Here is a 16,235-nt window from a genome sequence, read left to right on the forward strand (position 1 = left end):
GAATAAACACTGAAAGAGCGCTCCCGTACCATCACTACCAAAACGGTATGATTGAGCGTTTCAATCAAACTATACAGGCCATGGCAAGGACGGTTCTATCCGACAGCTGTCTCCCTCAGAATTTCTGGAATTACGCGTTCTTGTGGGCAAGCCATATCCTCAATTGCATTCCCAATAATGCAAGTGGCAAAATCACTCCGTTTGAAGCACTATTTGGTACCAAGCCGCATTTCGACAGGTTCAGAGCTTTTGGATCCTTTGCTTATGTCCATATCCCACCCGAAAAACGGCAGAAACTGGACGCCAGGGCCTACAAGGGTCAGGTAATAGGACACTTAGACTCGAGCAAAGGATGGCTTTTTTGGCTACCTGATGAAAAGAAATTTCTCGCGTCAGCTATGGCACGTTTTGTTGATGATGACAAGACCCATTTCTTGGATGTTCCCGTAACTGGGGAAGTGTCCTCAGAACCTGCGAAAGAAGCGGCAAAGAAGATATCTTTAGACTACGTCATGAACTTGATTGAGTTGGGTGATTTCTCCAGGGAAATTGAATTCCACGACCAGGAGCTTATTGTGGACAAGATAATAGAGTTATGCCAATTTTACTCTATCTCCGTACCAGGGACTTTCAAGCAAGCTATGAAATCTCCAGAAAAGGACGCCTGGTCTAAAGCCATTGCTGTAGAACTCAGCAACCTAGAACAGATGAAGGTCTGGATTCTGGGTTTGCGGCCGAGTGACAAAAAAGTGTTAAATGGCCGGTGGGTTTTTGCAGTAAAACCTGATGTAGATGGGTCAGGGGTGCGTTTCAAAGCGCGTTTTGTAGCGAAGGGTTTCACTCAAGTTGCTGGGACTGATTTCCTGGAAACCTTTGCACCTACGGCCACTTTTGTAGCGCTGCGTTTGTTACTGACGGTAGCAGCAGCCTACAACTGGCCGGTGCACAGTTTCGATTTTGTTGCAGCGTATTTGAACTCTCCCATCGACAAGGAAGTTTGGATTGAGCCGCCGGAAGGGATGGTGGTCCCCCCTGGGCATGCCCTTTTGCTTAAAAAGGCGCTCTATGGTACGCGCCAAGCCGCGCGTTGCTGGTGGCTTCACCTGAAACAAACCCTGGACAACCTCGGATATGTGCCTTCTCAATATGATAATTCTTTATATATCTTGCGGCATCCAACTCTACATGGAGTGATCTGGCTTCATGTAGATGATGGTGTAGTAACCGCCTCTAGTGTGGAGCTTCTAAAGAAGCTAGAACAGGATCTGAGCGCAATTCTTAAGATAAATTGGAGTGATAAACTCAATTCAATTGTTGGTCTCAATGTCAAGCGAGACGGTCGAGGTTTCACGCTCTGTCAGAAGAACCTGGTGAAAGGTCTTCTAGACTCGGAATGGGATGGTGTATCAATCTTCAAGACACCTCTTCCGCCGGGTTACAATGGTGTGACTGACCCCGACGGCGATCCGTCTCAATCTGGAAAATATCTTTCCGTTATTGGGACGCTCAGCTATCTCGCCGTTGGGACGAGACCGGACATTTGTTTTGCTGTTAATTACCTGGCGCGTTTTGCGGCCAAACCTGGCACGGCTCACTGGAAAGGTTTGAAACATCTTATAGGGTACATCGCTGGGACAGCGGAAAAGGAGCTGTGTCTATTCCCGACGACCAACGATCAACCCCTCAAGACCTTTTGCGACGCATCCTGGGGGGGAGAATTTGGACGCTCGGCCTATGGTGTGTATATTTCCTTTTTGAATTGTCCGGTTCTGTGGGTCGCCAGAAGACAGGCAGCCGTTGCCTCGTCAACCTGCCATGCGGAATACATGGCTCTTGGCGTGGCTACGCGGCAGACACTTTGGGTAAGACATTTATTACGCGATGTCCTTCGCGTAGATTTTCTTGGACATCTACATTGTGACAACCAGTCTGCGATAAAGGTGTCTACTGATGATGCTTCTAACAAAAGGACAAGACATTCTGAAAGAGATTTTTACATAACTAACGAAGCTCTATTTCAAAAGAAAACAGTTTTGCACTGGGTAAGTACAAAAGATCAAATAGCAGATATATTCACGAAAAGCTTAGGTCCGGAACTTTTCACAAAATTGCGCGGCCTAGTTCTATGCGATGAATGATGTTTGGTGTTCAGCTTTTGTTATTCTTTCTTCCTTCCTTTCTCTAGATCTTTTGTCTTCTCCAATTTTTTTTCTTTCCTTTCTTCTTTCTCGTAGGCTTGTACGTATGTTAGCGTCTGCGGCGAGAGGGGGGGTGTTGTGACATAGATGTCACAGGCATCTCCGTGACTCGCCGCAGCACGAACCATACTCCTCTTCCCGGGACAATCCCGGGCGGAGGAGAGTTCTCTACGGAATCTACAGAGTTTGTGTCTCATCGTCTCAATACAGTATACATACATACATAATTCCTACATAGGAATTTAATGCCTCCGTGAGATGAAAGGTATCCAGATGCATTCATATCTTAAAAAACTTCTTTCTGGTGTAGAGTATCCCTTTCAAGCCTGCGGTCGAGGTGCTTCGGCTCTATGAAACCAGGAGAAAGCACAATTTATGTCAGCATGACGACGTTCTAAGAACCTTCAATCGTCTCGGCACAAGGAGCTTCGCACTATCCCAGAAATGTGGAACGTTGAGAAACTACCACCCCGGTGGCCATCGCGACGCCCTCCTGGGCCTACCAACGGGCGATAACGAGGAGTTCAAACGAAGCCTTGGGTCTCCGTTGATGCAGTGCCACACATCGTCTATGAACATGTAATCCCGACATTTACGTGTTTAAAAGCTCAATAAAACACCTTATATAAGTGGTAACCATACTGTGCTGAAAAAATTTAGCTCATACACTTACAATCATTTACTGTTAACATTGGTACAATCGTTTCATTCTTCAACCGCAGTTTCATTTGAAGGGTCTTAGGGATCGGGCATAAAAGGATCGATCTCACCATAATTTATGCCATAATTGGACTGACATTCTCTTCCATAGGGCATAAAAAATTATTACCTTTTCTGAGTGGTTGTCTCCTAGCCCTTGAACCAACGCTATTTTCTTCTATCGATTGCAAAGGTAGCATGGCGGGTAGTCCAAAGGAAGAACCAAGATCTTCATTGAACTCTTTCGCATTTAGCTCTCTTCCACCACACGAGCTAGATTGTGCTGATCATCCAGTCGATTCACCGGAAAGACCGAGTAGGCTTGTTTGTTCACTTGATATACAATTTATGACTTCCTAACCTTTAGATTGATAAATTATTCAGGCGAGCTATCGCAGCTTCGCGCAGATGTAGACCCTAATCACTCGAGCTCTGAGCTGGATTCAGACACCGATTACGACTCGGACTCAGATCCAATTCCAAGATCCGGCGGTTTTGGGAGTAAAAAAGCCGATCTTGAAAGCCACTCAACAGGATCGCACAACAGCCCTTCTGAGGATAAAAAGGTTCACGAAAGAACACCTTTCAGTAGTTGGAAGCATGAATTGGAGCAGAAAAGCACATACGTTGCACCTAAAATCACCTTGATGACCACGCTCCTTACTTGGTTTACGCCGTACAGGCAGTTATTCGTCTTGACCTTCGGTGTCAATTTCGCTGGCGTTGTAACAGTTCTATCAGGATATTGGCCATGGGCATTGAGGCACTTGACAGCCATGGTGGTGGGAAATGCCCTGTTAGCTATTGGTATACGCAGTGAATGGGTCCTTCGTTTTCTATATTGGTCCGCCGTCAAGACATTTCGTCCAAGGATGTTTCCCCTATGGGTTCGAGTCAAAGTAGTCGGTGTTGTTTATCACATTGGTAAGTAATTTATTTTTACAAATGTGGTTGCCTCCAAAAATTATCACTCGTTGTCTCTTGGTGGCATGTAAGTCCAACCCATTTCGCGGCGGAATAAAAGTATATGCCATGCACATTTGACTACTCGATCTAATTTGGAGGGACATATGCAGCATCTATTTGAATACTCCGCTAATTTTTCAGCGCATTGGAATTCAACTAAAATATTTGGAGAATTACTAATCTACTTATTTTTTTCATGGTGATAATTACAGGTGGTGTGCACAGCGGATGCGGTCTTTCTGCTCTGCTTTGGCTTAGTGTGGCTTCCAGCGTTTATTTCAAAAATACGTCTGTGCACAATGTTATCACATTGATTTCCTTGGGGATCTGCCAGGCTTGCTTGTATCTTACTTGCCTATCGGCTTTTCCATTCATACGAGGGCGACATCACAAGTAAGTTGTGATTAGGTATCACATCTAACGAACAGGCCTTCAAACTGATTTCATGAGGACCTGGTCGATTTCCCAAACAGTTTGTTTGAAATCATTCACCGTTTTGTGGGCTGGTGAGATATTCCGTTTTCCTTCATGCCCCTTGCGGCTGTTGTGGAAACTGTAGAGTCTTTCCGGATTTTGACAAGAAATGTGTGCTTCAGGATTGGAATTGTATCCACCATATTATTTGTCATTGTAGACTCCCTGTGGGACGTTGCGGAACAGCGCTGGAATTCAATGGCCTCTAGGCTAATCACAAAACCGGAGCTTTGGTTTTTAACAGCAATTGTTTTCTTGTAAGATTTCTGTTTCTAACTGTCTTTAAGATGAATCCGCTGAAAAACAGGCTTGCTTTGGTGATCAGAATCGTTTTTTCTTGGATCACAATTGCAAAAGTTCCGGTAACGGTTTTTACAGTAAGAGAATTCCAATTGTTGATTTATTTCTTGAAACTGAAAATGCTGCGCTTATTGAATAGAGCTCAGACAAAGCCTCTGTCATACGAGTGCCCGGTGGTTTGACGTCTGGATTGCACACACGGATCTCAATGGGTGGTTTGCGTGAATGGCATATATTTGGATCGATCAGGTACCTATTTCCGTATCTACTGAATTCTACGACTCTGAACTTGAAGGACTTTTGTTGAATTGCGGTTTACAACGCTTTTCCTTCCTTTAAGCGAGGGGAAACATGCCGACTGCCATTACATCGTAGCCGCTGTGCAAGGAGAATTCACAAAAATGCTGAACGTTGATAAGCCAGTGGCGCTATATACAAAGCGTTGGAAGGTTAGATAAATCAATCTCATGCGGAAAAACAACTCAACACCGCATTCAGAACCAGGCATTCAATTAGCTTTCTTTCCCAGCCATGCGGTCTTCCTTACTTCTCTAGACTTTTCAAACGTGGACTTGCCATTTGTACTGGCTCTGGGATCGGAGCGGTTGCCTCTACATGCTTACAACATGATTCTTGGTTCCTGATATGGATTGGTCCCAACTTGGAAACGACCTATGGAAAAGAGCTCATGGAACTAATCTATAACCGAATACCAGAGAACCGAAGATTAATATGGGATACCCGGGGGCCATTGGGTCGGCCGGATGTGGTACGGCTACTGAAAGATACTCATCAATATTGGAACGCTGAAGGTGTGTTCATTGCTCTACATCAATCACATTACAATTGTTTTCTCAGTTTGAACATTCCTTTGCATGGTATTTCAGTCACCTTGTTTGTTGGAAGTCCAGAGATGAATAACAACGTCCTTCAGAGCAGTCGAGCCCTTAACATACCAGCCTTCGTGAGTAGCATCCATTCTCTCTTCGAGGTTTTCATAGAAATCGCAGACTCAAGCAAGTTTTGATGCGCGGATTGATGATAGGGTTCTATTTGGGACGCGTGAGGCGGTTTGCTGAATTATTATCTGGTTTATGTCAAGGTTTGTGGTGTACTTTATATATTCATACTACACAATCAATTAATCACTTGTGTGTCTAAACAACAGGAGGAAAGTTACCCAGGCACTGCGGCCAACAATTCAAGTTAGGCATATCAATTCGAGTTTCTTGCAGGACAAGGGTATTCAAGTTATAATTTTCAGCCGGCGCATCTACATGCACATCATTAGACGACTTCCCATTGCTTCAGTGGCTTGATTGAGCTGTAGACTCCTATTTTTACCACAGCAGAATTGGAAGTTGTAGAGTTTTCATCTACTTTCAAGCATAACAGAACATCAATGTTTGATAATTTCTAAACCATCAATTTATTTTGGAATTTCAATCATAACAAACATACGGGTTTCCTTCGCGCACGGAGAAAAACTCGTTGTGCATCAGAATTTTTGTTGACTTGACGTTGCTTGATGTCAGGCCCCCCTCCGTGCGCGCCGGAGGCTGCCCCCAAAAATTACTCTGCACACGGGATCCCCTATGGCAATAATCACCAGCCGGTGACAAGTAGGCTGGCCATCTGGAGGAATCAGCCCTCTGGATGGCCGGGACAGAGCATTCATCAAGAGGAATCAACCCTCTCAATGTCCACTACAGAACAGTCATCAAGTGTACACAACCTTGACATGACCGGTACTGACAGGTCACGGAGAGGACAAAACCCTCTTGATCACCAGTTGAACTGTTCATTGCAAGGAATCAACATTCCTAATCACTGCTGTGTACCAGTCATTGGGAGGGTTGACTACTCCTGTGATTCAACCCTCCCAACAAATTTTCTGTACTGGTCATTGAGAGGGCTGTTTCCTTTCAATGACCGGTGTATAGAGGATTGCTCTTGAGTCTTGATGTCTGGTCTATTGCACACTGTCCCGTTATTGCCACAGGGGACCCTGCGTGCAGAGTGTTTTTTGAGGGCAGAAAGGAGGGGGGGAGGGGGGCTTGACATCAAGCAACATCAAGTCAACAGAAACTCCTGGGCACAACAAGTTTTCCTCTGTGTGCAAAGTAAACCCAAAAACATAAAAGATAGCAGAAAAATTCAAATTTGAACCAGGCAATTGAACTCAATCAGACGAGTAAACACCAAAGAATTTCTAGGTTTTGATTTTTTAGTAACACTAACATATCAGCAGGGGTCAAAAAAAAACCTCTTTGGAATGGGAATTGGAATTCAAAAGTTGACCAAGAAGTGAGTGGACTTGAATAAATTTGCCAGATTGAAAAGTGAGAATTGATTATTTTCAAACAAGGGAAAGAACCAGCTGTCTAGATAAGCCAGTCTGAAAATGAATCCAAGATTTGTGGGTTTCTTCATGTGGTCCAAGGTGGAAATATAGAAATGCAGAATGTTGAAATGGTGCAAAAAGAATATTGTATTAAGCTAGGTAGTCAGAGACTCAAATAGTTGAGTCTGTAATTGTGCCAAGTGTAATAAAGAAACAAGAAAATAATGGGGTGGTTTTGGTTTGAACGTGTGGAACTATCTTTGAGTTGTTGATGAGCAACATTGTTTGATGTTTTTGAGCTTTTGTGATTGAGCAGTTGCTGAAAATTCAGCACAACTTGAAAGCTTTATGAAATGTTGGTCATAAGCACCTGGCTCTAGGTTTGAATCATGAAAACCCCCATTGGCTTCATTTAAGGTGTTCAAAGTTGAAATCATAAAATTCTCATTGCATAAAATCATACAATCATAAAACTTTCAAATGATGATTTTATATGTACCATTTTAGAAATGTTGCTCTAATTTGAGTGTTTGAGTGTACATATTTTTTTCACCTCAGAATTTTACAATTTTATGGTGTTATGATTTTATGCAAGTCAACTTTGAACACCCTAATTACGGTCTCTATTCATTTTTCTAGCAAACCATTTTCCGACATCTGAAGGAGTTTAAGTGGTGCAAAAGCAAAAGAACCCAAACTCTAATGAAGAATTCCCTCCGAGGAATCGGGAGCTTTGAGGAAATTTGATTTGGTTATCCAGAAGTGGTTGTTGACAGGAGGTGTTGTCGGTCATCGAGGGCTTTTATGTTTTATCCTGCTCGCGCCCCGCGGGCACGGAGCACGGAGTGTCAAGTTTGCTCTCGGGGCCGAAGAAGGTTAAAACCAGGCTAAAAGCCTCTCCCGCGGCGTCCCCGGGGGACGCGGTCTGAGCGCCGGGCGGAGATCCACACTGCTCACAGAGTGGTGCGCCTAACTGGAGCGGCGCGCTGACCTTGCGCTCTGTGGCACATGGTCTGTCCTCGCGCCGCTCACCCGTGCGGGCTACTGAGTCTGACGCGGCTAGGCCTATGGGCTCGACCCTCTTTCTAGGAGGGGAGCCCGTGTCTCACAATGTGCCTGGCCGTGTGTGGGTCGAAAGGGAAAGCTGTCTCTCACTGCACGTGTGGCACGGCCGGTCCTGGCCGGTAGTGTTGAGACACCTTCCCGAGCAGAAACAGCAACTAAAAGTCCTGGGAGTGGGGGACGAGGCGCTAAGCCCCACTCACTGGACTGTGTCTTGACGGGTGGGTGGGTGGTGCGAAAAAAGGAAAGTGTCTCTCCAGGGAAAGCAGCACGACGGAGGTAGGCTCAAGTGGCGCGAAGGAAAAACCTGCCGCCATCGGCCTCTTCGTCGGCCTCCTTATGAAGGCCTCCTGCTTTCCCAGGAGGAAAGACTTTATAGGCTCCGGAAGCCTAGTCTTAGACCCCGCTGCTACGAACTGGTGCTGGTCTCATGACGTCATCACCACTCTGGGATGCTCCCATGGTGATCATGCTACCTGCAGGCTTGACGCTAGTCGATCCAGCATCCGGCTAACCGAGGTCCATCGGGTCTCCAAGCTCCGACTCAGGTAGCATCCGGCGCGTCTCTGTGGCTGCGTGGACACCGGGACCCTAGGAGCTGCGTCCCGCGGTCACCTCCCATAAACAAGTTCGATCGGTCCTTAAAGTTCAAGCAACACCCACTTCACAGCTTGCCCAGCTCTTGTCGTCATCCAGACCTGGCCGTGGGGACCTGTCCTCTCCGGCGGACCGGTGCAAACACAAACATAACACGATTCTTCCCCTTGGAACCTCACTGTTCGCACCGACGCAATTTCAACATGGCTTCCTCTCACTACATTACACTTAATGACGGCAAACAGACGCCTCGGATCGCGTATGGCAGCGGGACCGCCTGGTTCCAAGCCACGGGCCCCGACGGTATTTCTCCTGCGCTAGTCGAGGCCACCAGCACGGCGATCAGCATTGGCTTTACCCACCTCGATGCAGCCAAAGTCTATGGCAATGAGCGAAGTACCGGAGTAGCGATATCCCAGTGCGGTATGCCACGGGATAAGCTGTTCATTACCACCAAGGTGTGTCATACTCTGGATCGCATGAGACGGACTGGTGTGTTCGATTTTAGAACTGAGAGGAATCCCTCGATTGCTTTAGATAATGTCGGGCCTATCTTCGGTGAAGGAGACCCTGAGAGCCCAACTGCGAGACCTCCAAGTAGACTATGTCGACCTGTATTTGATACATTCTCCCATGTTTACTAAGGAGGCCGGCGAGCCGACGCTGGCCGAGGCATGGAAGAGTATGGAGGAAGTACAGCAAGAAGGGCTAGCGAAAAGTATCGGCGTAAGCAATTACCGAATCTCAGACCTTAACGAAACGCTCAAGTCGGCCAAAGTAAAGCCAGCAGTGAACCAGTGAGTATTCTGTTAGAACCTAAAGTTTTCTGGCGCAATCACTTAGATCCATGTAAAGAAGGTTTTCGAACTAACGACCAGGTACTGTTGACATAGGATCGAATTCCATCCGTACGTGTGGAAAGAAGCGGAGCCACTGTTGAAGTACATGAAGGAGGAAGGTATTACATTGGCGGTGAGAAAATTGCGCCACCATCCACACACTTACCAAGGCTATGTTGACCAATATACAACTTGAATAGGCGTATGGTCCCCAAGTACCGGTGGTAAAACTACCTGGAGGCAAGGTGGACCCACTTCTTGAGCGAATATCGTCCGAACGCAAAATTTCGACTGGCGAAGTACTGCTGAAGTGGGCGAAGGCACATGGTGCAATTGTGGTGACCACAAGCTCCAAAGCCACCCGGATGAAGTCCATGCTCGACACGGTCTTGGATGAGAAATCCGATCTCTCCCCATCGGAAGTCCAAGAACTAAATGGCGCCGGCATCGCTAACGGCGTCCAGCGTGTCTTCATGAAGCATAGTAAGTGAGGAATTCAACATTATTTCTTGAAGGAAAACTAACCGGTTGGTTCCCCTTGTTCTTGCACATCACAGTGAGTGATTAGACCGTCCAACCCGAACCAAAAAAAAGTTCCATTTTTTTTCTTTCCGTTTTCAGTTTTCAGTCTGATCTTCCCGCTATAAGTTATCCTGCAGAAGCCTGTTAAGGCCCGCTTACCTACAAAAATGTACATTAAGGCCCCGTTTGTTGTAGCTCGTTACGTAACCTTGGATTACGTCTCACTACATGCGCGTCATGAGTAACACTCACGACATGTCTCGACGAGCAGTCATGTTTTCCCACACTTATTTTTGTCACTTACATAATGTATGCTATAAATACCTTGTATTTCTAGCACATTATGGTTTTCTCCCTTTTTCCTTATGCTATCTACGATTACTCTCTCTATTTACATATTTGAGCCTTCTTTGCTAGTTACTAGGTTCGATATAACTATATTTTTTACCTTAGAAAAATCTTCCAGGTGTATCTTCCCGTGCCTGTGTGGCTGTCCTGTGTGTTTCCGGGTGTATCTTCCTGTGCCTGTGTGGCTGTCCTGTGTGTTTCCGGGTGTATCTTCCCGTGCCTGTGTGGCTGGTCAGTCTGTGCCTGTGTGGCTGGTGTGTGTGAATTGTTGCTTTCCTTGAAACCTGTGTGGCAGTCTATCTTCTACTATCCGCGTTTGATTTTCTTTACCCATCGAAACCCCAACAACAACAGCCTTATCTCTCCAGGTCTTGCCCCAAAGTCCTTTTTAGTTGCCTTTTCTCCTCTGCCTCGTATTTCTCCTCTTTAGTCTTATATACTCCACCCTTTCGCCCACTACTCTTCCTTTCTTCATCCGCTTTCCTCACCTTTTACAAACTCTTCCCAATTTTGCGACCCCAATTTTTTTGCCAACCTCTCAATCCTCTGTTTCACCACCATCACATTTTTTTTCTGGAAAATTTTTCGACCTCCTCCCGCCTAGCCCACCAAATTTTTTTTACTTCAAAACCACCACCATGTCCGTTCAACGCTCCCCTCCTGCTCATCACACTCGCTCCAACGCCAGACGTGCAGCGGCTTCCCACCCAAACTCAGATGACGACGACGACACCACATTCCGAGGTCATGGTCTGCCAATTGAAGACCATCGATTTGACCTTCCTCGTCAAGAACTTCCTCCTCGTCCGGAACTTCCTCCTCCAGAACCAATTGTGCACCCTGCTCAATTGGCCCCGTTGGATCTTCGTACGGAGCAGGCGCTCATCCGAGACGGGATCGCCCGATTTGCCACGACTGCCCTTCGACCGGATGGGAGCAACTTTTGAGTATGGTTACATGAGCTGACCAAGACTGCGTTCTCTGTTCTCAGAGACGAGCAATTCTTCATCAATGATCGGCGTGGTCATCCCTTCAAGCGTGTTGCGCGTGGTATCTTGCTTGGGTCGGTGGACGCCTCCATTCGGACCGACCTGTACGATTTCGACCGCAGTGACACTATGATGCGGGCCATACGAGGACGATTCGGCACCATCAACCGCGCCACTCAACTGTCTCGATGGAACGATCTCAATTACATCACCATTGGCTCTGACACTAACGCCAGCGAGGTGTCTTCCTTGTGCCGAACTCGATATGATGATCTCATTGCTTCCGGGATCCCCTTATCACGCAATGCTATCCTAGGTCTCATTCTCCAATCCTCTATTCCCCACGGTACTGATCTTTGCAATGAGTTTGACCAGCGTATGGATATGGAGTTAAACTGGAACAACAATGCCACCCCCCGCTTTGATCGAGTAGTCGACCTCCTGTCGGCAAGCCAGACTCGGCTCAATGTGCGGGAACGGGACCGACTCCGTGGATCGGCCCCGACGGGTATGGCTGCCGGTTTGCATTGTACTCCATCCATCGAGAGCCATCCCGGTAACGTTTACGGGATGGCGGCTAGACCTGATTGACATCCCGACAACAGAACTCGGTCCTGCTACCGTTGCAACTCCACCTCCCACGTGGTTGCTGATTGTCCTGAACGCCCCAGACAATCGAACAGGATCAATCCCCCTGCACCAGTGTCCAGCGACCCGAATCGGTTCCAAGCTCACTACCCCATCATCACCCCTCCTGTCAACTATCGCCAACCCGGCTCCGGCAGGCCTTCTGGACCAGCTCCGGCCACTTCGGGCTCCCAACCTGGTTTGAGGCCAGCAGACAACTACCGGCCCTCTCAGAATCGTGGTCCTTCACGACCATCGGCCAGGCAAGCGGAGCCTGAACCAGAAGATGGTACACCCCCTGGCGAACCCATGGAATACAAGGATCAGGCCGCGCCGTCCCCGGAGGCCAGGAACGTGGAGTTTGAGTTTCCCTCCCCATCCCCGGAGGCCCTCTTCGACACTGGAGCGACCCATCATTTGACAGGTGATAAGTCAGCGCTTCACCAGTTTGAATTGTTATCCAAACCCATTCCCCTGAAAGTTGCCACTAATGGACCTTCCCAATTCATCACTGCAGTGGGTACCCTGCATTTTCGTGGTCCCATTTCAACTCCCATCGTGCTTAAAGGGGTCTTGTACTGTCCCAACGCGAGCAACACGCTCATCTCACCGGCGGCCCTTCGGATTGCCGGTTTTACCTTCTCTTACAACTGTCGGGACGACTCCTTTTCTGTTTTCTCTTCTGGACGTTTCTGGACCAAGTGTGTTCTCAACCCACGCAGCCGGAAATGGCTATTTCCATCCCCCAAACAATCTCTTCCTATCTTTTCTTCTGTTCCTACCGCTACTGTTGTTCCTCCATCCCATTGCCACGGCCCCACTGTTCCTATGCTTTCTGGTCCTCCTCCTGTCGTTACTGCTGCTCCTTCTTCCCCTTTGGTCATTGCCCATGCTAGCCAAGTAGAGGAAGAAAATCCATTCGTTTACACAATTCCGGACGTGATCCGTTGTGCCCCTGTGAACCCTGCCCTGACGGCCGATGAGAAACGTTTGTTGCTGATCCACGTGCAACTTGGACATGTCTCCCTTCGGGTCATCCGCCGAATGATCAAGCTAAAAGTTGGTTTGGGTCTGCCTTTGGTTTTGCCTCCAGGCCAGATTCACTGCCCTACGTGTATGGTTTCCAAAAGTGTCCATAAAAACACCCTTGCTTCCACTCAACGGACCTTTTTACCGATGGATCTTTGGAATGTGGATCTTATCGGCCCTTTTGAGGTTGAGGCAATAGGCGGTGGCAAGTACATCCTGACAATTAGAGATCTCGGTTCAGGATATAATGAGATAAAAATCCTCTCTCAAAAATCTGAAGCTACTTCCTTCCTTGTTGACACCATTTGTCGTCTTGAGTTACATTCCGGTAAACCTCTCAAAGCTCTCAGATCAGATAATGGTGGAGAGTTTAATAGCCTTGTCCTAGCCAAATGTTTAAGGGAAAAAGGCATCCAAGTCGAACGTGCGATTGCGTATCACCACTATCAGAACGGGACTATCGAACGCTTCAACCAAACTCTACAGGACATGGGTAGGACTCTCTTGTTGGGTAGCTCGCTTGACAAAATTTTCTGGGATTTTGCTTTCGTATGGGCATGTTTCTTATTTAATCGGATTCCTAACAGCAGGAGCGGGGACGTCACTCCATACAAAAAATTTTTTGGGCTTAAACCATCACTGAACACCGCTCGGGTTTTCGGCGATCAAGCGTATGTCCACGTATCAGCGGAGAAACGGAAAAAGCTTGATGAACGGGCAATCCCAGGCTTTGTGGTTTCCATCCTTCCAGATTCCAAGGGTTGGTGCTTTTGGATTCCCTCATCCAACTCTTTTGTCAATTCCGCGATAGCTACTTTCCAGCACCATCCCGTTGCTAAGGACATCGCTCTACCTCAGTTTTCTCTAGCTGATATGTCTGATCTAAAACTTGGTGATTTTCGTGATGAAGCGATGGCGGCCAACCAAGACGCAATGGTAGACCTAATATCACTATCCGTCCCGGAGGTCTATGCAGCTGACGTGCCATCCACTTACAAACAGGCAGCCAGGAGCCAAGAAAAGGAGCATTGGATGGCCGCTATAAAGGACGAAATCGAGAACTTGGCAAATTTGGGCGTTTGGGCGGTGGAGAAAGTACTGGATGGAACGAAGGTCATGACGGCCAAATGGGTGTTCACAAAGAAATTAAAAGCGGACGGTTCTGTGGATCGCTATAAAGCTTGTTTTGTGGCGCGCGGGTATTCCCAAATTGCCGGCCTGCAGTATGGTGAGACTTTTGCGCCTACTGCTACTTTTGTTTCTATGCGCCTTCTCTTGACCATGGCGGCGGCAAACGGGTGGCCTGTTCATTCTTTTGATTTTGTGGCCGCTTATCTTAACTCTCCTATAGATGAGGATCTTTGGGTCATCGCACCCGAGGGCCTGTCAACTCCACCAGGATATGCCTGCCACTTAAAAAAAGCCCTTTATGGAACTAAACAAGCGGCGAGATGTTGGTGGCGTCATCTGGCGGGGACGTTGGCAGATCTCGGTTATACTGCCTCAAAGTACGACTCCAGTATGTACATTGTTGAAGGATCCGAGAAAGCGGGAGCAATTTGGATCCACGTCGATGACAGGATAGTCACGGCACCAAATGAGGACATCCTTCGAAAATTGGAAAAAGATTTGTCCGCTAACATACGAATCAAGTGGGAATGCGCTCTAACTGACATAGTGGGACTCTTGATTACCAGGAGCAGTTCGGGATTTTCCTTATGCCAGCCTAAACTTATAAATAAGCTACTGAAGGATCATTGGGACGGCGTTACGCAGAGTAAGACTCCCCTCCCGTGTGGCAATCTCCCTCTAACGAATACGGACGCACTCGGTACTCTCCCCTCTCAATACCTCTCCATCGTTGGAATCCTCAGTTATATAGAGGTCGGAACAAGACCTGATATTTGTTTTGCGGTTAATTTTTTGGCTCGTTTCTCAAAGTGTCCTTTGAGTACTCATTGGAACTGTCTGAAGACTCTAATCAACTACATTGCGGCTACGAGGAACCGACCACTTCTCTTGCGGCCCAAGACGGACAAGCCGGCCCTTCTTGGATATGTTGATGCGAACTGGGGGGGGTGAGTTTTCCCGGTCTACGTACGGCCTCATCATCCTCCACCTTGGTTGTCCTATTGCTTGGGTTTCTAAACGGATAGCGACTGTGGCTTCCTCAACGGCACATGCCGAGTATATGGCACTTGGGCACTGTACTAAACAGATTCTCTGGATCCGCAATTTACTGTTTGATATGTATGGTACCTGGTTTGTTGGAGACATCAAATGCGATAATCAGGCCACTGTGAAAATTAGTTCTAATGACACTTCCAACAAACGTGTACGGCACACCGATCGGGAATTCTATATCACTAACCAGGCATTTTCCGAAGGAAAGATCTCTGTTACCTGGGTGTCAACTAAAGATCAATTCGCCGATATATTCACTAAGAACCTTAGCCCTTCAGTTCACGACAACCAACAGATGGTTGTACAAGGAGGGTGCTCGTCGAGTGGGGGGGTGTTGTAGCTCGTTACGTAACCTTGGATTACGTCTCACTACATGCGCGTCATGAGTAACACTCACGACATGTCTCGACGAGCAGTCATGTTTTCCCACACTTATTTTTGTCATCATTAGTGTTTGTCACTTACATAATGTATGCTATAAATACCTTGTATTTCTAGCACATTATGGTTTTCTCCCTTTTTCCTTATGCTATCTACGATTACTCTCTCTATTTACATATTCGAGCCTCTTTACCGTTTGGCACCTATGATGTTATGTGAAGTCACACACTTACCTAATGTGATGAACATCACTCGTGAATTTCATATATCTCAACATAACTCGAGCGTTTGGCTGATTATTCTGTCATACACTCCACACATAACCATCAGGCACAAACTGTTTGGCTCGGCACAATATTATAACTATGTATGGATCTCAGCAGGCTTATACCTCACCTCAATGATGAAGACCAGCACAGCTCTCTTGGCAATCCAAGAAATGGGACCGACTCCGACACCAAATCAGATTCTTCACTTGGTAGCGTATCAACAAACTCAGCTTGTTCTGGCAAGACTTTCCAGAACGACCGAACGATCCAACTTCAAACAATGGTGACGACGATGATGATGAAGAAGGCGTTGTAGAGGAGTCCGACACTGCCCCAGGCAACCACCTATCACTCGGAGGGGGCAGGCAAGAGGTCGTGGACAAGGTCGAGGGATTAGATCTGCTTTC

The 16,235-nt window shown here is 47.1% G+C and overlaps 1 protein-coding gene across 1 annotated transcript; it reads left to right on the top strand.

Moving 5' to 3' along the window:
* Positions 1-8,843: 8,843 nt before the first annotated feature.
* Positions 8,844-10,047, top strand: PtA15_11A369 (uncharacterized protein; the record flags this gene model as incomplete). Its single annotated transcript, XM_053161269.1, has 5 exons — positions 8,844-9,098; positions 9,178-9,437; positions 9,534-9,612; positions 9,680-9,962; positions 10,037-10,047. The coding sequence occupies 5 exons, from the start codon at positions 8,844-8,846 to the stop codon at positions 10,045-10,047; spliced, it is 888 nt and encodes a 295-aa protein (XP_053025233.1).
* Between the last annotated feature and the right edge of the window lie 6,188 nt (positions 10,048-16,235).

The sequence above is a fragment of the Puccinia triticina genome, chromosome 11A (assembly GCF_026914185.1).
Source record: "Puccinia triticina chromosome 11A, complete sequence".
Lineage (NCBI taxonomy): Eukaryota > Fungi > Basidiomycota > Pucciniomycetes > Pucciniales > Pucciniaceae > Puccinia > Puccinia triticina.